General features: G+C 35.0%; 1 protein-coding gene across 8 annotated transcripts in view; it reads left to right on the top strand.

The window, feature by feature from the left end:
• Positions 1–22,689, top strand: part of VPS13B (vacuolar protein sorting 13 homolog B) — a 1,080,499-nt gene that overhangs the window by 426,301 nt on the left and 631,509 nt on the right. For 6 of the 8 annotated variants that reach the window (XM_069081095.1, XM_069081091.1, XM_069081093.1 and 3 more), the window contains 2 exons: positions 4,898–5,004; positions 7,607–7,754. In XM_069081095.1, coding sequence (XP_068937196.1) covers positions 4,898–5,004; positions 7,607–7,754 — 255 coding nt within the window. The remainder of the gene's footprint in view (positions 1–4,897; positions 5,005–7,606; positions 7,755–22,689) is intronic. The other 2 variants (XM_069081089.1, XM_069081092.1) reach the window with 1 other exon arrangement.

Here is a 22,689-nt window from a genome sequence, read left to right as displayed (position 1 = left end):
CATTGTGCTGATTGTATCCCTCACAGGAATATTGTAGAGCTTCTAAAATGAGACCTATAATCACTCAAAAGAGTTTTTCCTCACCTTCTACACAGGGAAAATCAAAAGAATAATGTGTATCTTTTATCCAGACTGTAACATACAGATAACCTAGGGAAACCTATGTGTGTGTGTGTATTTAAGAATCTTCATTTATTTTATAGAGCATTCAAATTTTAACAAGTATATACAGTTTGTGCTCATATAATTCTTAAGCTCATATAATTCTAAAGCTATTTGTAAAAGTGACATCCTTTTTAGTGTGTAAAATATCAGTTTAAATCAGTGGGTGTTTATTAATTTAAAAGTTCATTAATACTAACTCATCAGAAGGCTATGTCTGTTGGTTGCAGTAGGGTTTTTCACCTTTGTAGCTGGTAACATGAAATATTGAACATCAAGAATGAAAATAAATAATTAAAAAATAATTATTCTTTTTTGTTTTTATATTATGCACATGTTTGAATGTGTTCTTTACCTGTGCACCTCCAAGTGAGCCATCTCTTATAACAGATAGAGAAAAAGAGGTGAACAAAGAGAATCCCATTCAGCAAAACTAGCCATCACCTTAAAAATGTATGATGTTATATGTCATGTTCCATGTGCTGCCTCCGCAAAGAATGAGTTCTTTGGACTCAAATTTGGTAATATAATATCATAATCAGTTTCTAATATTTTTTTGAGGTCGTTCTTTCCATTTTCCTTATTGTAGTCATTCTTATGTTATTTCATGGTTCTGCTTTCTCTATTTTTTTTTAATAAGCAATCGGGGTTAAGTATCTTGCTCAAGGTTACACGCCAGTTATTTCTGGGTGTGGTGCTGAGTATCTGAGCCCAAATTTGATCCAGGTCATCCCGACACTGGAGCCGGTGCTCTTACTTGCTGAGCCACATGGCCACCCCTGCTTTCTCTATTCTTAAACAGTTTGTATAACTCTTCCTGTTTCTCTGAATTTATCATATTCATCATTTCTTAAGAGTACAGTAATATTTCATTACATTCACATACCACAATTTATTTAATCATTTACCTGTTGATGGGGGAATCCACTTGATTTCTTTTTCTTTGATAGTACAAATAGTGCTGCCAGAACAGGGATGGGGAACCTCTGGCCTCAAGGCCACATGTGGTCTTCTAGGTCCTCAAGTAAGACCCTTTGACTGAATCCACACTTCACAGAACAAATCTTACTCTTTTTTTTTTGGAGGGGGAAGGTAGGGCAATTGGGGTTAAGTGACTTGCCCAAGGTCACACCTCTAGTTTTTTGTGTTAAGCCTGTGATGCTGGATTTGAAATCAGGGCAGGTACTCTATTTAGTGCACCACCTAGCCACCCCTTAACAAATCCTCTTAACAAAAAGATTTGTTCTGTAAAACTTTGTCTCAGTCAAAGGGCTGCACCATTCTAATGAAGTCCAACCGCAAGAAATAGAAAGAAAAATTCCATTTAAAGTTACTGCAGACATTATAAAATATTTGGGAGTCTACTTGCCAAAACAAACCCAGGAACTATAGGAATACAATTACAAAACAGTTTTCACCCAAATAAAGTCAGATCTAAATAATTGGAAAAACACCAATTGCTCGTGGCTAGGTTGAGCTAATATAATAAAAACGAAAATTTTACCTAAATTAATTTACCTATTTAGTGCCATACCAATCAGTCTACCAAAAAATTACTTTATATAGCTAGAAAAAATAATAACAAAATTCATCTGCAGTTATCAAAACTACTTGGTATTGGCTGAGGAATAGAGTAGATCAGTGGAATAAATTAGGTACACAAGACACAGTAGTCAGTGACTATAGTAATATACAGTTTGATAAACCCAAAGACTCCAACTTCTGGGATAAGAACTCACTATTTGACACAAACTACAGGAAAAACTGGAAAATAGCATGGCAGAAACTGGGCATAGACCAACATATTATACCCTGTACCAAAATAAAGTCTAGATGGGTTCAGGAACTTGATATAATGGCTGACACTGTAAGCAATCTGGGAGAGCAAGGAATAGTTTACTTGTCAGATTTATGGGGAAGGGAAGAATTTATGAACAAATAAGAGATAGAGAACATTACAAAATGCAAAATGGATAATTTTGATTATATTAAACTGAAAAGGTTTTGTGTAAACAAACTGTAACCAAGATTAGGAGGGAGGTGGAAAATTGGGAAAGAATTTTTACAACCAGTGTCTCTAATAAAGACCTCATTTCTAAAATATAAAGATAACTGAGTCAAATTTATAAGGATACAAGTCATTCTCCAATTGATGAATGGTCAAAGGACGTGAACAGGCAGTTTTCAGAGGAAGAAATTAAAGATATCTATAAGCATATGAAAAAATGCTCTAAATCACTATTGATTAGATAAATGCAAATCAAAACAACTCTGAAGTACCACATCTTACCTGTCAGATTGGTTAACATGACAAAACAGGAAAATGAAAAATGCTGGAGAGGATGTGGGAAAATTAGAACACTGATGCATTGTTGGTGGAGTTGTGAACTGATCCAACCATTCTGGAGAGCAATTTGAAATTATGCCCAGAGGCTCTAAAAAAGTGCATACCTTTGACCCAGCAATGCCTCTTCAAGGACTGTATTCCAAAGAGATCATACAAGTGGGAGTAGGACCTGTATGTACAAAAATATTTATAGCAGCTCTTTTTTTGGTGGCAAAGAATTGGAAATCAAGGGGATGCCCATCAATTGGGGAATGGCTGAACAAGTTGTGGTATATGAATGTAATGGAATGCTATTGTGCTATAAGAAATGTGGAGCAGACAGACTTCACAATAACCTGGAGAGACTTATATAAACTGATACTGAATGAGGAGAGCAGAAACAGGAGAACATTGTACATAATTACAGACATATTTTATCTGTGGATGACTGACTTTGATAGACTAGGCTTCTCTCAGTAATTCAAGGTTATAAGACAACTCCAAAAGACTCGTGATGGAAAGGACTATCCACATCCAGAGAAAGAATTACAGAATCTAAATGCAGATTGAAACAAACTACTTGCTCTCCCTCTTTTTTGTTTTGTTTTGTTCCTTCTTTCTTGTTTATTCCATTGGTTGTAATTCTTTACAACTTGACTAGTGTTTAATGTAAAGGTATTTGTAGAACCTGTATTAAATTGCATTCTGCCACGGGAGGAGAGGGGGTAGGAGAAGAAGGCAGAGAAAATTTGAAACTCAGGGGATGGTGAAGGTGAATGTTTTAAACTAAAAGTAAATTAATAAATAAATAAAAAGGACTTAGAAGGCCACATGTGGCCTTCTTTTTTTTTTTTGTCATCAATTTCCATATTTTTGCCTACCCATAAGGTATCTCTTTCATAGTCTATGGCCTTTGTTAGTCCTTTCTCTAGCATAAAGTCATATCACTTTGCAGAATGGTTGGACTGATTCGTAAATCCATTAACAGTGCATTAGTGTGCCCATCTCTCATTCTTTTTTAAAGGGGTCAATCTAAACCCATATAAAGTAAATATTCATGAAGGAAGCTTGACTTTTATTTGAATTTTTAGTTATTTGCAAATCATTGTTTAAGTGGGGGTATTCTTCAATTTGAATTCATTTTTTCCCTGTTTTGCCCCTTAATTGTCCATCTGTCCATTTCAGCATTCACTACTACCATTTTATTCAGTCAGTACCTGCCAAGATAAACAAAAACAAAATATGTTTATGAAAACTATTAGGTAGTTTTGTTACTACCTAACACTCTGCCAAGCTAGAACACATTGTAGCTAGAGAGAAATCTATAATTTTGTATTGATTGTGGTTTTCATGAATGCATTGAAACAGCAAAAATAAAATTGAAAATTATTGTATCAAAGTACAGCACAAACCAATTTTATAATGTGATTAAGTCACTTAAATCAAGGGGTTGGCTCAGATGATCACAAGAGTACTTTCACCTAGTAATTCTTTGTCAAAAGCAGCAAATGGTACAAACATGTCATAAAAAATATTGTGCTATTTTTACTGTCAATAAATAAATAGCTACCTGATTTGAAGAGTTGTGTATTTGTTAATACATTTAAAAAAAATCTGTTTCCATTCCTATTTCTTTCCCTCCCTCCAGCTCTTTCCCCCACCAATTGAAAAAACAAACAAGATGATACTCATTTGTTTTTAACATTTTAATACTATATTTTCCTACATCCTTTTAATGAGTAATTTTTAATAGAGGAAGAAGAGGGAAAAAAAGTCAGCAAAACAAATTGTATTCACAATGAAAAAAATCTGACATTGTATGTAATATTTCACATCTGTGGACATCTCTTTTCAAAGAAATAGCAGAAAGTGTCCTATTTCTTTATTGGAGCCAAACTTCTTTGTACTTCTATAATATTGTTTCAGTTGTTTAATGTTTTCATTCCTTCCTTTCACATCATTGGATTTATTGTGTATATAATTTCACTTGCTCAATTTGCTTCATTTTGCAACAGTTTGAAAGTCTTCCCATGCTTCTCTGTATTCATCATATTCATGGGTTCTTATTGTACAGTAGTGGTCCATTACATTAATGTGCCAGAATTTGTTTTTCTATTCCCCAGTAAATGGATTTCTACTTTGTTTCAATTTCTTGCTACTATAGTTTGGTATTTATGGAACATTTTTGTCAGTGACCTCCTTGGCAAATAAACCTAGTATCAGAATCTCTGGGTTAAAGGTATGCACATTTTAGTCACTTTATTTGCATAATTAAAATTGTTGCAAAGTTTTCTTTTTGAAGAACATCTGTGTGCTATTAGCACAGTGTCAATTCATAAGGAGAATAAAAATGTCATAGATTGATTGGAAGAGGTATAATGTGCTTTTCTAAAAATTTGCTTATTTTAGGTGCAGTACTTCTTGTCAATGTCCAGGGAATCGCTGCCAGTGTTGATCCAGTCTTATTCACCTGGCTTATCTACCAGCCACAGAAACGAAGTAGACATATTCAGCAGGTAAAAGTTTTTTTTAAATATTTCTTTTTTTTTTCTTTTTTTTTTAAAAGCAATCGGGGTTAAGTAACTTGCTCAAGGTTACACGGCCAGGTGTTTCTGGGTGGGTGCTAAGTGTCTGAGCCTGGGATTCGATCTCCAGGTCTTCTCAACACTGGAGCCGGTGCTCTTACTCGCTGTGCTACCTGGCCGCCCCTAAAATATTTCTTTAACAGAAGAAATAAATAGCCATCCAGCCTTAGGTTTTTATAATGCATTTTTTAGAACTTTCATATAAACTAGATCAAAGGCGTTTTTTTTCCAGAAAGAACTTTTCCCCCTTTATTTGCTTAAGTAAAATTGTAGATCATTTATTTGGTATAACTTAAAGAGAGATGTCCCCTGATTTGAAAAAGGAGGGGACATTTCTCAAGAGCAGAAGTCAAGTGATTTGTTTGTTTGCCCAGCAGTTGATAGATTAGTTCTAGTGGCAATAGATTGCTGTCTTTTCTCTTTTCATTTTTAATCATTTTTCTTCTTCGTTCATGTGTGGTTATTATATACCTCCTAAGTATGAAAAGAACTGTATTAATAAATAGAAGAAGCAAAAAGAAATGTGAGGCATCATTCCTGTCCTCAGGGAGGTTACAGTCTAATCAACAGTCAAACCAGACCTACATGAAAAGTTCCATAACAATAGAAGCCATTTTAAAAAGCATGTCATTTGTCAGAGCTGATTCTTCCCTTATTTCATGTGAAAGTTAAAAAAAATATATATTATCAACTTTAATACCTCAAAAATTAGTATTTCCAGCTTTGCAAAAATTTTCTTACTGTTCAACCTAAATTTGTATTTTTGAGACATCTGTTCATTGGTCCTAGTTCTGCCATTTGATATTTCTTTAATATTTGAAAACAACTCTCATATTCCCTCTAAATCTTTTCCTACTAGACAGAACATCCCTAGTTCCTTTAACTGATCCTTGTATGACATGAACTCAAGGCACTTCACCTACTCCTCCCCCCTCCCTCTTTTCCTCCTTCTCTTTCCTTTGTCTCTTTGTCTCCTTTCCTGTTCTTTTTGTCCCCCTTCACACTTTCCCAATTTAAGATTTACATCAGAAATATAATGATTTTTCTACAGTGCCCCTATGAGGTAGATAAGGCACGTATTGATCTTATTTTATAGATGATGAAATCTAAATTCAAAGAAGTTGTAATTTTTCCATAGTGAGACATTCACTAAGTGGCAGAGGCAAGGAAGTCAGTAGGTTTGATTTCATGAGAAGTCTCAGTAATATTTGTTACTTGGCAGTCATATTAATTTGTGAGTGATTCATTACACTCCCATGGGCTCCATTATTAGTAGTTTAGGGAGTAATGTTTAGTAAGTTTGTGGCTTGGCCATTGTTGTCCTGGGTAGCATGAAGAAAATAATTTTTCATTTCACCTTTTCTAACATAGATTCTGTGCTATTCAAGTTCACTCCCCTTTGTTGTAATGCAATCTAATATAGCATACTCAAGAACAGTAACAAGGGCTGTTTAATTTGATTCATTAAATCTCTCAGATACTTAATAAAAATCTAAATATTCATTGCCCTAATTGGCATTATAGTATAATTTATAGTTATATCTGAAATTTTGATTTTTGTTGATGATAACCTTTCAGTGCAGTCCAACCTGACTTACCCCACCAGATTAATCATCTGATACAGCTGTGTTACTCTTATCATCTGCTTTTTCCAAAACTTCAATTTCCTCTACACTTTGTGGCTGAAAGCCAACATTTTGATAATCATTTTCCACTCAATTCAACATTGATCTTTCATCCTAAGGCAAAGTTATAACTACAACTTTTGTTTTGGCCAGAAACCTGACAAGATTGCATTGGGCGTCATCAGTAACATCAGGCTTCATTTCATTGAGCAAAGATGAAACAGCTGCTTTATTGTCCACTTCAGCACTCATGCATTCAATATATAAGCATAATTTTTTCCAGCTTTGTTTTAAGTATGATAGTCTTGAAGTTTTTCAGTGTAATATAATGAACTAGACTTCATATTGATAGACAATGAATAGATGTTTCAATTTGAAAGATTTTTGTGGTACATATATTAGCATAATATATTATCATACATTTCCCCTAGAAATTTCCTAATATTAGTCCATTTAGAGTATACTTCTCAGAAAAATGTCATCTTTTACAATTCTGTAGCTTCTTAGAATAAAAACTCTTTTCAGCTTAATTTTAGCTTTTTTGTTTTGGTCATTCTTTATTTTATACTGAATTGAGTAATTAAAAGCTTTTTGCCCAAAAAATTTTACACATGAATTTAGCAGAGTTAGAGGAATTTTGACAAAATTTTAAAAATACGTTATCTGAGGATTTGTTTTTAGGTTTTAAAAATTCTCTTAAGGTGCTTTGTATTTAAAAAAAAAAAAATAAAGCCACCTCAGGCTCTTATAAGTTTAACTTTTTAAAGTTATTTTTTCCTGAGATTTAAAATAATAAAAAAAGTCCCCAACTCTTCACCTCCTGATTAGCCTTCTCTGCTAATGCCATGTATATTGCTCACTGCTTGGGGAATAGCCACAGCTCAGTGTTTCATTTTTCCTCTTTCCAGCAGGCCATGGGAGCTGTTCCTCATGTTATGCCAGTTACCAGAAAGAAAGAGGATGAGGTGTCGGTTGGAAGCATGCCCTTGGCAAAGCAGCAGTCAAATCAGGCCTCTGAGTATGCCAGCAGCCCTGTCAAAACAAAAACGGTAACAGGTATGTTCTCCTCTTTAAATGAATTCTTGAAAACCACACACACATGCACATATACAGACCCTCTCTTCAAATGATCAGCTGTGCAAATATAGTGAGACACCTTTTAGATTTAAATGTTCTCCCAGAAAGATTTATTTAAATTGCCATTTTTGTAATTAAAAATCATCTCATTTCATTTTACATCATACTTTCCAGTTTCCTTTTGACCTTTTTTTGATAAGGCTACCTTTCTTTTAGATTATTTGATTTCTTAACATCCTGAGAATTGGCTCCCTTAAAATATCTCTAAGTATCTTTTTATTTGTTTTGGTTCAGATTTGTGATTTTACTGGCAAAGGGAACTCCCAGTGAGAAATCTTACTTAAAGTATACAAATCAGTAACCTTTCTACACTGGAAATTTGCCTAGGGCCCTGAGAGGTTAAGTGATTTGTCCTTAGTCACACTGCCAGTGTGTCAGAGGTGGGATTTGACCTCTGATCTTCTTTACTTTTAAGTTTATTCTTTCTTCACTATGCCTTGCTGCTTCCTCTTCTTATCCTAATGTTAACAATAAAATGTTTGCAATAAATGAGCCAGTAGCACTACTAATCCCTTTTCCATATTAACAGCAAATTAACCACAGTAAAAGTCTTGTGGAATTGTATAGAATTCTATACCTAATCCTGGGTTGTATTATTATTATTGACCAAGTTTGACAATTTCTGTGTCATGTGACCATTGAAATGGACAACTAGACATCTATTCCAATTCCTTCTAATCCTCAAAACAAGCCTGCACAACCTGGGGTCCACCGGTTGCTTATAACTCATGGGCACACCAAAGGTTTTCAGGTGGCCTACAAAGAATTTAGAGGATATTTTCCTCTATGGTTTTTGTGTACCACCTGAAATCCTTTGGTGGTCTCCAGGTTTTGCAGGCCTGCTCAAAAACCTCCTAAAGAGGAGTTATTCACTAAAGATAGAGCAGTTACAGCTGTTTCCAAGTAATAAGGAAGGAAGAAGGCCAGAAAATTAATAGCCTTATTAATTAATAGTAGGCAACATTCATGCATAATCTTCTCACTCAGCATATCTACCCCACCAGCCTCCATGCTCTGGAAGGATGTATAAACCAGCGTATGGACTTATGCTTTGGGAACCATATAGAAAGTTTTGTGCTACTGCCATCTCTGCCCTCCCTCCACTCCCCTGTTGGAAAAAGCAACAGAGCTCAATTCTACGCATCCACATGAGGGGTAGGGATTAGAATTGGAAAGGGATTGGGTTTTCCTTCCTTTAGTTGACCTCAGAGCACAAGCCCTTTGGTTGATTTGTGTGCCCTCCTAGAGTATAGAGGCTTATGGAGGAAGGGTGTTGAGTGAGCACAATATGGATTAATATTCTCCACTGTTAGCTCTCCCTGTGATTTTGCAGTTATTCTGCTCCTCTAAGTTAGGGAACCCCAGGGATGCAGATGCTTTGCTGAGAGCACCCAATCCATCATCTCAATCCTGCAAAAACTAGCACAAGTCTAGCACAAGTTGTTTCAACCAAGTTAGGGAACTTTTGATCAGAGGGAACTGGGATTGGATCCATCCATTGTACTAGCCTTGAAGGAAAGATACCTAGAATCATGTGGTACTAGTCCTATGTTCCTAGAATTTGTGTGGAGCAGGGAATGAGAAAATTGAAAAGTAACTAGCCTAACATGGGAAGAGGATGTTACAACTTTGTAGTCTAGTCCTGGGGTTAAATCTACCATCAAAGGAGGAAAAAACAGAAAGTGAACAATAATGAAATGAAGGAAAAAATGTAAAACCACCAAATATCTCAAGAGGAAGAAAATCATTTAATAACTAAGGGTCTTAGCAAATTGAATGCTAAAATTAGAAGAGAAAGTGAATATTAGAATATACAAGTACATTATACACCTTCCTAAATGATTCTGTGAGGAATCTGAACCAAAACCTAATAAAAACATAGGATCTTGTGGATTCCCAAGAGAACATGGAATCATAGAAGGATGTACCAGAATGGTTTAAAAGAGAAAACAGAATGTTGACAGAAATTCAAAGGAAACAAGTGGCAAATTTTATTACCTACACTGGAAGAATAATTAACAGAATTTAAAAAGGTAAGCCAGAAAATCAGAAGCAAAAGAGAGAGCAGCAGATTTAGAATTTAAATATAATGAAATTAAAGACAATCTGAAATAAGAAAAAAAAATTTTTTTAATGCTAAAAGAACACACAATTCCCTATAGAATTAAAACACATGAACCTCAAAGATAGGATGCATAGAAACAACTTGTGAATGATAGGCATCCGACATCCCAGAAGAACATGACAGGTCAAAAACCTAAATGCTGTAATGCAAGAAATAACATAAGAAACCTTCAGAGTCTACAGAATATCTTCAGAGGAAAAAAGAAACCAAAAACCAAATCCTGCTCTTAAGACTCCAGACATGCATAATGAATAGTTAAATTTCACAATCCTGTCAATTACTGAAGTAGTCTTGATTTTGCTTCTTGGCTATTTTTCCAGAAGTAGATTTTAAATACTCCCAATGAAACAGTGTTAAGCAGTGAATTGACTGCATAACACATGTTTGCTGACTTGGGGATGTGTTGACAGCAGAGCATTCTATTTCTGGGACAAGGGTGGGCCAGAGAGGCCAGTGGGCCAGATCAGCAAGAACCATGTTTCATAATTATATGGAAACTAACATACAATCACAAATTTCCAACTAATCTTCCAGGGGATATTGATGAAGTTGATTTGCCAAAAATATAAAATGATAAATACTAATGGTATAAATGATAAAAAAAAAAACCAGCCCGCAATCCTTTATAGAATATCCAGTAGTCCTTAACATTTCCCAACAGAAAGAATTAGAAAATCTGTCCTTCCAAATGTTAAGACAAAACAGGAAAATATAGTAGCAGAGTTAAATAGCCAGATAAGTAAGGCAGTAGAGTATGTTTTTGAGATAACTTTTTAGGGATCTTAGAAACCTCATACATTGTGGGTGCATTGAGGGCAGAAACTGTCTTTTGACTCTTTTTGTATCCCCATTGCTTAGCGTAGTACCTACCTAATAGGAGCTACTTAATAAATTCTTGTTGAAAGACTGAGCTCTTTAAAAAAATATTTGATGAGATCAGATTTCTATACCAAAGAGTCTTTGCTTTTTCTCTTAAAAATATATTTATAAATTATTCTGTATCTCTGTGTCTTATTTTTCACAAAAGAATGGCCACTAAAGAGTTCACACTTTAGTACTACTTTATGGTTTACAAAAAACTCACTGCTCCAAACAGATAGTGCAAATATTGTCATCTTTACACACAAGGAATATATGGTACAGGAATTAATTCATTTGTCCATGGTTACATATCAGGGAAGTGGTAGAGCCAAGAATAGAATCCAAGGTCTTTTTATTCCAAGTTCAATACTTTCTTCATTATACTCTTATGTCAATAATGTTTTTATTAGCCAACTATACTCAATAATTGCATTCAAATATAATTTATTAGTAGTAATTTTAAAAGTCAACAAACTTTAAATCTCAACAGGTTTTTAAATCTGATGTGATCCATCTCATTCAGTATTTCACATTTCTTAGTTCCTCCTGCATACTTAAGGTAGGGTTTGGGGGAAGGAATAGTCAGAAGAAAAAACAAGCTGTTAAAGAAAAGGCAATAGGGGGGCAGCCAGGTAGCACAGCAAGTAAGAGCACCGGCTCCAGTGTTGAGAAGACCTGGAGATCGAATCCCGGGCTCAGACACTTAGCACCCACCCAGAAATACCTGGCCGTGTAACCTTGAGCAAGTTACTTAACCCCAATTGCTTAGGGGCGGCCAGGTGGCTCAGCGAGTAAGAGTACCGGCTCCAGTGTTGGGACGACCTGGAGATCGAATCCCGGGCTCGGACACTCAGCACCACACCCAGAAATAACTGTCCGTGTAACCTTGAGCAAGTTACTTAACCCTGATTGCTTAAAAAAAAAAAAGGCAATGAATAGAGAGAAGAAAAAAGATAGATTAACAATTAGCAATAATAACTGTGCTTGTGAGATGAACTCTCCTGTAACAACAACAAAAAACGGTCTGGAGTCTTACAAAAGGAATTTAAATATATACAGGAATATTTCATTAGAACTCAGAGGAGCATTAGAGGTTATTTATTTCTGAAAAGGAAATCTATGAGTGTAGACTAGCAAAGATGGCAGAGTAGGAGGAAGCAGTAAAACCAAGTTCCTCTCACATCATCTACCAATATCTAAGATTTCCTGATTAAGTATTGATACAAAAATCTAAGGTGAAATTTAAGTTGATAATTTTTCCAGACCAGCGTTATAAATTTTTACTACAGGCATATGACCAAAAATTGTAAGACGGGAGGCGAGGGGCTTTTCATTGCTTTTTAATAATATAGTCAATTACATTTGTAATTCCCTAATATTGAACCAGCTTTGCATTCCTGGTTATTGATACATTTTTTACTTTTTGCATCAGTATTTATTGGCTACGTTAATCTATAGTTTTATTTCTCTACTTTGATTCTCCCTGTTTTAGTTACAAAGATCATGTTTTGTAGAAGAAAACAGGTAGGTCTTCTTTTTCTTTTTTTTTTTCAGTTTATATATTTTTGAAAACAATTGTACTTTAACTTCTTGGTGGAATTTATTTGTAAATTCATTTTGTCTTTGACTTTTTTTTCCCTTGAGAGTTCATTTTTGGCTTGTTCAGTTTCTTTTCCTAAAATAGAATCATTTAAGTACTATATTTCCTTTTCTGGTTATCAGGCTAATTTAAATTGTAAATATCCATTTATTTCATTTATATGATGAGTTTTATTGGCATATAATTAGGTAAAACTGATCCAAATAATTTTTTCATCGGTTATTAATTAACTTTCTAAATTTTTGGTAATGACAATTTGTTTTTCTTTCTTCTTTTTTTAAAAATCAATTACCCTAATGGCTGATCTATTTTCTTTTCTTTTTTTACCCACTTAATAGTATTTTATTTTTTTCCATTTATATGCAAAGATAGCTTTCAACATTCACTTTTACAAGATTTTATGTTCCACATTTTTTCTCACTCTTTTGTCTCCCACCTCCCCAAAACAGCTTGCAATCTGATATAGACTATACATGTGCAGTCATATTAAATCTATTTCTACATTAGTCATGTTGTGAAAGAAGAATCAGAACAAAAGGGGAAAACCATGAGAAAGAAAAAATTAAGAAATTAGTATGCTTTAACCTGCATTCAGACTCCATAGTTCTTTTTCTGGATGTGGGCAGCATTTTCTATCATGAGTCCTTTGGTATTGTCTTAGATTATTGCATTGTCGAGAAGAGCTATACCTATTAAAGTTGATTATTGCACAGTGTTGCTGTTCCTGTGTATAATCTTTTTCTGGTTCTGCTCATTTCACTCAGCATCAGTTTATATGTCTTCCCATGTTTTTCTGAAATCCACCTGCTCGTCATTTCTTATAGAGCAACAGTATTCCATTACATTCATGTACCACAACCTCTTTGTCCATTCCCCAGTTGATGGTCATTCCCTCAATTTCTAATTTATTGGCAACACAGAAAATACTGCTCTAAATATTTTTCTGTATGCGAATCTTTTCCCCTTTTTTATGATTTCTTTGGGATACAGGCCTAGTAGTGTTATTGCTGAGTGATTTAGAAATTGTCACTGCTGTGGATGATTCAGTTTGCCAGGGCCCGCTCTTGCTCCACTCTGCTCTGGTCTATTTTGGTGCAGCCTGAGCTTTCTGCTCTCCCCCCGCCCAGTGCAACAAATCCTTCCCATCAGCTCTCCATGCTGTTCTGGGCTGGAAACCTGCCATACTCTGTCTCCTAGTGCATTCTGCCACTCTAAAATTTGTTCAGATTCACTTTTTAGATATATCTGAAGGAATTTGTGGGAGAGCTCAGGTGAGTCCCTGCTTTCACTCCACCATCTTGGCTTTCCCCCCAATAGTTTTCTTAATTTCTATTTTATTAATCTCTCCTTTGATTCTCAGAATTTTTAATTTGTTCTTTTGCTAGCCTTTTGAGTTGCATACCCAATTCATTGATCTCCTCTTTCTCCATTTTATTCATGTAAGCATTTTGAGATATAAAATTTCACCTAGGGACGGCCAGGTAGCACAGTGAGTAAGAGCACCGGCTCCAGTGTCGGGATGACCTGGAGATTGAATCCTGGGCTCAGACACTCAGCACCACACCCAGAAATAACTGGCCGTGTAACCTTGAGCAAGTTACTTAACCCTGATTGCTTAAAAAAAAAATTTCACCTAAAACTGCTTTTACTATATCTCATAAGTTTTGGCATGTCGTCTTTGTCATTATCTTTGATGAACTTATTATTTTTATGAATTGTTGTTTGTCCCACTCATCGTTTAGAATTATTATTTAGTTTCCAGTTAATTTTAACCTTTCTTTCTATGACTCTATTACATGTAATTTTTATTATATCATTATCTGAAGAGGATACATTTACTATTTCTGCTTTTCTGCACTGGATTGTGAAGTTTTTATGCCCTAGTATATAGTCAGTTTTTGTGTAGGTGCCATGTTCTGCTGAGAAAATGGTATGTGCCTTTCTAACCCCATTCAGTTTTCTCCAGAGGTCTACCACATCTAACTTTTCTAAAATTCTGTTCAGCTCCTTAACTGCTTCCTAGTTTGTTTCGTGGTTAGAATTATCTACTTCTGAGAGGGGGAGTTTCAGGTCCCCCACTAGAATAGTATTGTTGTGTATTTCTTCCTGTAATTCGCCAATTTCTCCTCTAAGAATTTGGATGTTATACCACTTAGTGCATCTATGTTTAGTATTGGTATTACTTCATTGTCTATGGTACCTTTTAGCAAAATGTAGTTTCCTTCTTTACCACTTTTAATTAGCTTGTGTTTTTTTTTTTTTTGCTTTTGCTTTGTCTGCTTTCTTTACTTCAGCTGAAGTGTAGTATATAATGCTCCACCCTTTTACTCTGTGTGCATCTCCCTACTTCATATGTGTTTCTTGTAAATAATATATTGTAGGATTCTGATTTTTAGTCCACTTTGTTATCCACTTTCATTTTATGGGAGAGTTCATCCCGTTTTCTTTCACAATTATGATTATTCTTTCTTTCCATCCTATTTCCCTTTCTTTTTATGCTTTTCTGTCTTCTTTCACCCTTTTCTTCCTCACCAGTGTCTTCTGAGCACCACCTCCCCCAGTATGCCCTCCCTTCTATCAGTTCCCCTCCCTTTTCTTTCCCTTTTTTCTAATACATCTTCCCTTTGTTTTGCCTTGCCTTCTATCCACTTCAGTTCTTTTCTTTCCTCTTTTTCCTTCTATTTTTCAATAGAGTAAGATAGATTTCTATAACAAAATGAATGTGTATGCTATTCCCTCTCTGAGCCAGATCCAGTGATAGTAAAATTGAAACAATACTTCCTCCTCCCCCACCTTTGTCTCTATTGTAATAGGTCTTTGCACCTCTTCTTGTGATGTAATTTACTCTATTCTGCCTCTACCTTTCCGTTTTCCCATTACAATTCCTTTTTTCACCCTTTAATTGATTATTTTTATAATCAGGTCAAAATCAACTTATATCTACACCCTCTGTCTATGTACACCCTTTCTAAATGCTATAATAAAGATACAATTCTTAAGAGTTACAAATATCATCTTCCCTTCTGGGGGAGTTATAGGGTTAAACAGTTTAGCTTTATCGAATATCATGCGTTTTTTTCCTCCTCCTCCCCTTCCTCTTCCTCCTCCTAGACCGTTTTTTATGCTTCTTTTGAGTCCTGTATTTGAAGACCATATTTTCTGTTCAGCTCTGGTTTTTTTCATCAGAAATGATTGAAAGGCCCCTGTTTCATTGAATGTCTATTTTTTCCCTGAAAGATTATGCTTAATCCATTGCCTTCTAGAGTACCATATTCTAAGTCTTCCAGTCCTTTAATGTAGGTGCTGCTAAGTCTTGTATAATCCTGAGTGTGATTCCACAGTATATACAATTTTTCTTTCTGGATGTTGCATTATTTTCTCCTTGACATGATAATTTTTGGAATTTGGCTATACTGTTCCTTGGGATTTTCATTTTGGGATCTCTTTCAAGAGATGATCAGTGAATTCTTTCAATGACTATTTTACCCTCAGGTTCTAGGACATCTAGGTAGTTTTCCTTGAAAATTTCTTGAAAGATGTTGTCCAGGCTCCTTTCTTTTTTTTTTTTTTTTGGCTTGCAGGCAGTCCAATAATTCTTAAATTATCTCTGCTGGATCTATTTTCCAGGTCAGTTATTTTTCCCATGAAGTAGTTTACATTTTCATTCTATTTTTTCATTCTTTTGATTTTGTTTGAATGATTCTTGATGTCTTTATAGAGTTATTAGCTTCCACTTGTCCAATTCTATTTTTACATTCCATTATCTCTTTAAGGTTCAGACGTTTCCAATTCTAATTTTTTTTTTTTTTTGCTTTTTGCAAGGCAATTGGGGTTGAGTGCCTTGCCCAAAGTCACATGGCTAGTAATTGTGTCAAGTATCTGAGGCCGGATTTGAACTCAGGTCCTCCTGACTCCAGGGCCGATGATCTATTCACTGCGCCACCTAGCCGCCCCCCCAATTCTAATTTTTAAGGAGCTATTTTCTTCAGGTAGCTTTTGTACCTACTCTTCCATTTGGCCAATTGTTCTTTTTAAGGAGTTCTTCTCCTCAGTGAATTTCTGCACCTCCCTTTCCATTTGGCCAGTTCTTCTTCTTATGGAGTTCTTCTCTTCACTGGATTTTTTTTTCCCAGTTTGGCCAATTGTATTTTTTAAGGAATTGTTTTTGTCAGTCAATTTTTGTCCTTTCTCTTTTCCAAGCTGTTGACTATCCATTTTGTACCTCTCGCTTCTTTTCCCAATTTTTCTTCTACCTATCTTATTTAACTTTTAAAGTCTTTCTTGAGCTCTTCCAAGAAGACTTTTTGGTCTGGAGACCAATTTATATCCCTCTTTCAGATTTTGGATGTAGGTATATTGACAATGTTGTTCTTCTATGAGTTTGTGTTTTGATATTCCCTGTTACCATAATAACTCTCTATGGTCAATGGTTTATTTTTTGCTCATCTTATTTTCTTGTTTCCTGCCTTTTAAAGATGAGCCCTCCTTTTGGAGCTCAGAGAGAACTCTCCCAAGCTTCTTGTGCTGGGGGGCCATGGGTCTGGTCATTTACTTCATCCTCTGGGATCTAAGGTTCTGGCATCTGGAGGCTGTGGGGATCTTGCAGCTTACCTGATATTGAACTGGAGTCCTACTGGTGGTGTCTGGTGTGTGCTTAGGCCAGGCACAGTTTTCCTGCATTTCCCTGGGGCTATACTGAAGAATGTAGAGGTCTGTTCTGTGGAGGATCCTTGTTTTCCTCAGGCTATGCTGAAGTTCCTGGAGGTCTGACAGCAGAAGATGCAGAACATCCTTGGGCTGCAGTGAAGCATGGGGAGGTCTGGCTGCCCACTCCAGGCTGCACTGAAGCACGTGGTTGGTTCTTCAAGCTGGAATCTGCTGGTTCCCCTGGCTGTACTAAGGCATGCGGAGGGTCCAACAGGTGTTGTTTGCCTGCTCCACCACCCTGGAGCTCAGGATCTCCCATTGGTTTGCTGAGGTGGGTCCTGCTGTTGTCTTACTGAGAGGCTTCCTGTCCTGGAATGCATTCCCCTTTTACCTGAATGAGACCAATCTTCCTGATTTTCTAAGTTGCCTGAACTAAAAGACTGCTTTACCCTGTCTTTCTGCTGATTCCAGTGTTCTAGGATTTGTTTTGATGTGCTATTTTATGGTTATTCTGAGGTGAATATTAGAAAGCAACCAAGATTTACTGCTTACTCCATCATATTGGCTCCCACGAATCCCCTATTTTATTTTCTTAAAAAAAAAGGCTTCTGATTTACTTATGAATTTTTTGTTTTTGTTTTTGCTTTCAATTTTGTTAATTTCTCTTTTGATTTTCTGGATTTCTATTACAATATTTAGTTGGGATTTTAAAATTATTTGTTAGTTTTCTATGAAAATTTTTTTAGTTGCATTCTCAGTTTGTTGATATATGCTCTGTCTTTTTTTGGTGAAAGTGATATCCACACCATCTGTTTGTGCATACCCTTTCTAAATGTAAGATGTAAGTTTTCCCTTAAATGCTTTTTTGAACCCATCCCTGAAATTTTGGTGTGTTATCTCATTTTTGTCATTATATTTAATGAAATTATTGGTTATTTCTATGATTTGTTCTTTCATCCACCCTTCTTTAGTATTAAGCTTTTTAGTTTTTATTAATTCTTAATCTTTGTATCAAAGACCTTTTTAGTTGAATGTACCTTTTTATTGTCTTATGGTGATTAAAAGATGCATTTAAGTAGATCTGGTTTTCCACATTTGTTTATGTAACTATTTATGCTCTAAAACAAGGTCAGTTTTTCTGTGAAAGTATCATGCAACTGTAAAAAAAAAATAGATATATTCTTTATATTCTCATTCATTAGTTTTCATCATTCTGTCCCATTTAAGTTTTATGCAGTTCTGTTCAAGTCCTTCATTTCTTTAGATTTACCTGGGTCTGAGAGGAATGTCTTAAGCTCTCCAACTATTATAGATTTACTGTCCATTTACTCTTCTAACTCACTTGTCATTTAGTGCATATAGTGTTGATAGTAATTGTGGTATCTTTTACCAAAATATAATTCCCTTTTTATCTCTCACTTATGTCTTCTTTTTGCTCTTGATTTGTCTCAGATTGTGACTACTACATACGCATTTTATACTTAAGCAAAAGTGTAATGGATTCTGCTCCAGCACTTTATTTTAATTCTGTTTTTTTTTTTCTTTTAAGCGGTATATCATTGAATTCTCATTTTCTATTCATTTTACTGTTCTTCCACTGTGGATGAATTCATCTGATTCTCATTCACAATTATGATTACTAATTGTTTATTTTCTTCCATATTTTCCTCTTCTACTTTCCCTTCTCTTTGTTTCCTATCCTCTCTTTAAGAGATTATTTTGCTTCTAACTAATCCCTTCCTTAATCTATGTTCCTCTTCCCACCCCTCACCATTCTCTTAAACCCTTCTTTTCCCTCTTTTAACCTCTTGTGTGAAATGTATTTTAGTTTCTGTGTGTGTTTTCTCTCCTTTGATTAGATCAGATGAAAGTGAGGTTCAAGTGTCATCTGCCTCCCCCTACTCACTTCTTTTTTGTTTAGCTTTTTCCTTGAATGTCCTATTTGTTTGAGATAATGTCCTTAATTCTTTCTCTCCAAGTGTAATCTTTCTCCCCAGCCCTCTCCTTTCTCTTTCTGAGATCATCTTAAACTAATATAATTTTGGACTTGTGAAGGGACATTAGTGATCATCAAAGTCCAGCCATTTCATTTATATATTTGTGTGAATCAAGGCTCAGAAAGTCAAATTAATTGCTTGAGGTCACACAGCTAATTAATAACATAGCCAGAGAGAGTTTCCTGACTTCCAGGCCTGTATTCTTTTCACCATATCACATATTATAGATTCTTGCTAACTCTTATCTCCATTACTAGCATTATAAAGACACTTCAGTCTCTATAATCTTTTCCCTCAGGAATGAAATGGAGTTTTACAGCAGCTGAAAATTTGCTAGATTTGATTGTTTTTTTCCACCAAAATGTCTGTTGCTGATATTTCCTAATTATCATTCCCAATAAAAAATATGGCGTTGACTTTGCCTTCCATTAGTTAATTGGGCCTTGCCATTATTGATTCATTCTTTTAATATTAGTTTCTTTTTCATTCATGAAACATGATACATATTGAACAATGATCCACCACTACTGATGCTTTTACCAATAAGGGGGCAGGAAAGAAGAGCAATAAACATTCATATAGTACCTTTTATGTGCCAAACATTATGCTAAATACTAAATATTGTCTTTCAATACTCACAATAACCCTGCAATGTAGGTGTTGTTATCATCTCCATTTTACAGTTCAGGAAACTGATAAAAACACATTTTAAATGACTCATCCAGTTTGTTTCTGAGGTTCACTTTGAACTTCTTCCTTATTCTGAGTCCAGCACTCTATTCACAGTGCCACCTAGTTCCTCTAAGAAGTAATGAATTAATTATCTTACATATTTTATTTTTGGAAACAAATGTGGTAATTCTCTCTTATGTACTACTTCTTATGGAGAATTTAGATTTACATGGCCTCGAAACTCATTGTTTACATTATTAGTAGTAAAAGTTTGTATTCTGGAAAAAACTATGAACATTTTCACACAACTAAGAATTTTTCATTTTTTAAAAAATGACTTTACATCTGGAGTATTTGTAATAACATTTAATTCTAGTTTCAGAATCTAATTTTGTTGGAGAGGTTAGTTTCGCTTTTTTTTTTAAAGGGAAAAGTTCAAAAATATATAGTTCAAACAAAAATTAAAAGCTTTATTCTTCCATTGCATTAAATGATTTTTGAAGAAATGTTATGGTCAGTCAAAATGTTTTCTTTTTAGTTGCTTATAGGAAGAAGCAAAAGATTTTTTCTAGTGTCTGAGATAACATTTTTCCTTTTGGGGATAAAGATTTCACAGAAGAATGAATACACTTCTATGCAAGTTTTTAACTAAAAAGTTTTTTTTTGCAGTATATTGACAATTTTAGTAAAGTTTTTCTTCTTAACAGTTCTGTTAAGGTTAAAGATAGGATTATAGAAATTCAGTAATTATTTCTTGTTTGAAGTGATAAGGGAATTATTATTGAAGGAGTCTGCATAAAATATGACATCCTCTAAATAACTTTTGTTGATGAATGACATTTTTAATTTCATTAAGCCCTGGAAGAATCCAGAACTTCATCAAGGAGATCCATAATCACTCAGTATTACTCGGCATAACCATAAACAGAGGAAAACCCAATAGGATGAAGAATGACTTTTGTTTAGACTGTAATATGCAATTGGATACACTAACCATAGAGTTCATCCTTTTATTATAGATACTTTGGACATAAACTCTGAATAGGCAGAGTGTTGGACTTAGAATTAGTTAGGAAGAATAGGGCATATAGATTTCCTTTTGGAAAGGCAGAGTTATTTCGGTGACCTGAAACTTGTACATAAAATGAAGGCCTATCTTTTTTTTTTTTTTTAAAGCAATTGGGGTTAAGTAATTGCTCAAGGTTACACCGCCTGTTATTTCTGGGTGTGGTGCTAAGTATCAGAGTCCAGATTCGATCCCAGGTCATTCTGACTCTGGGGCTAGTGATCTTACTCACTGTGCTACGTGGCCGCCCCTAGGCCTATCTTTTTAATGCCAACATTCTACCAGTGTTATTGTATAGCTAAGAGGCATAGAACTCTATCATTTGTGAAGAATTGAAAATTAATATTACCTAGATATCAATTTTAAAGAGGTGGAATTAGAGTAGGCTATAGTATGTTAAGAATTAAGGAATTGGAAAAAATAATTGTAGTAAAGGGAGTCATCAAATAAATGTATGATCAAAACAACAGCAGTGAGGTAAACATCTGACAACAGAAAGCTTATGTGCTTCACTTCAGATCCTCAAAATCATCAGATAAAGGAAAGACCATTTACAGAGTGGATCCTTTTGTGGTAAACATCAGAATGAGCAAGTATGGACAGCTTGCAGTCTGCATCTTTGAAGAGAATGCTCACATGATAAAATCACAGCTCTATTTAAGTCTTGAGTAATATTTTTTAATTGATTAATTTTAATTTTAGTTTTCAGCATTCACTTCCACAAAATTCTTCTTCCCCCAATCTGCTCTCTCATCCATCACACCCCCCACACTGCATCGCCAAATGATTTTTAGCCTTCAGTTTTAAAACTTTTAGTTCATGTTTTCTCCCTTCCTCCCCACCCACCTACTCTCATTGAGAAGGCAAGCAGTTTGATGTAGCTTACAAATGTGTACTCATGCAAAACACTTCCATAATAGTCATGTTGGGAAAAATCCAACTATATTTCACTCCATCCTATCCTGCCCACTCCCCCCTCCCCAATTTATTCTATTCTCTTGTTTGACCCTGACCCTCCTCAATTGTTCACTTCTGATTACTTCTCTCATTTACCCTCTTTTGTTTGAAATGATAAATGAATTATTATCGTTATATGTTATTCCCTCCTTCAGTCAAATCTGGTGGGAGTAAGGTTCTCTCATTCCCTGTCATCTTCCCCCCTCTTCCCCTCACTGGTAAAGCTTTTTATTACCTCTTTTATGTGAGATAATTTACCCCATTCTACCTCTCCCATTCTCTTTCTCCCGGTACATTCCTTTATCACCCCTTAATTTCATTTTTTTAAATATCATCCCTTCATATTCAACTTACCCTGTGCCCTCTGTCTATATGTGTGTGTATGTATATGTATATGTGTGTATGTGTTTCCTCCAACTACTCTAATACTGAGGAAGGTCTCTTGAGTTACAAAAAAACATCTTTTTGTGTAGGAATGTAAACAGTTCAACTTTACTTAAGTCCCTTTTGATTTCTCTTTCTTGTTTACCTTTCATGCTTTTCTTGAACTTTATATTTGAAAGTCCAGTTTTTTTTCAGCTCTGGTCTTTTCATCAAGAATGCTCAAAAGTCCTCTGTTTTATTGAATATCCATTTTGTTTTTCCCTGAAGGATTATACTCAAGTTTTGCTGGATAGGTCATTCTTGGTTTTAATCTTAGCTCCTCTGGCCTCCAAAATATCATATTCCAAGTCCTTCAGTACCTTAATTTAGAAGCTTCTAGATCTTGAGTTATCCTGATTGTATTTCCACAATACTTGAATTGTTTCTTTCTGGCTGCTTCCAGTATTTTCTCCTTGATCTGGGTATTCTGGAATTTGGCTACAATATTCATAGGAGTTTTCCTTTTGGGATCTCTTTCAGGGGGTGGTGAGTTCTTTCTCTTTCTA

Source organism: Petaurus breviceps, unplaced genomic scaffold, assembly GCF_028583685.1.
Source record: "Petaurus breviceps papuanus isolate PSGF00001 unplaced genomic scaffold, PetGlider_PUasm1.0 98, whole genome shotgun sequence".
NCBI lineage: Eukaryota > Metazoa > Chordata > Mammalia > Diprotodontia > Petauridae > Petaurus > Petaurus breviceps.
Note: the sequence above shows the minus strand (reverse complement) of the source record. Positions and strands in the feature narration are given on the sequence as shown.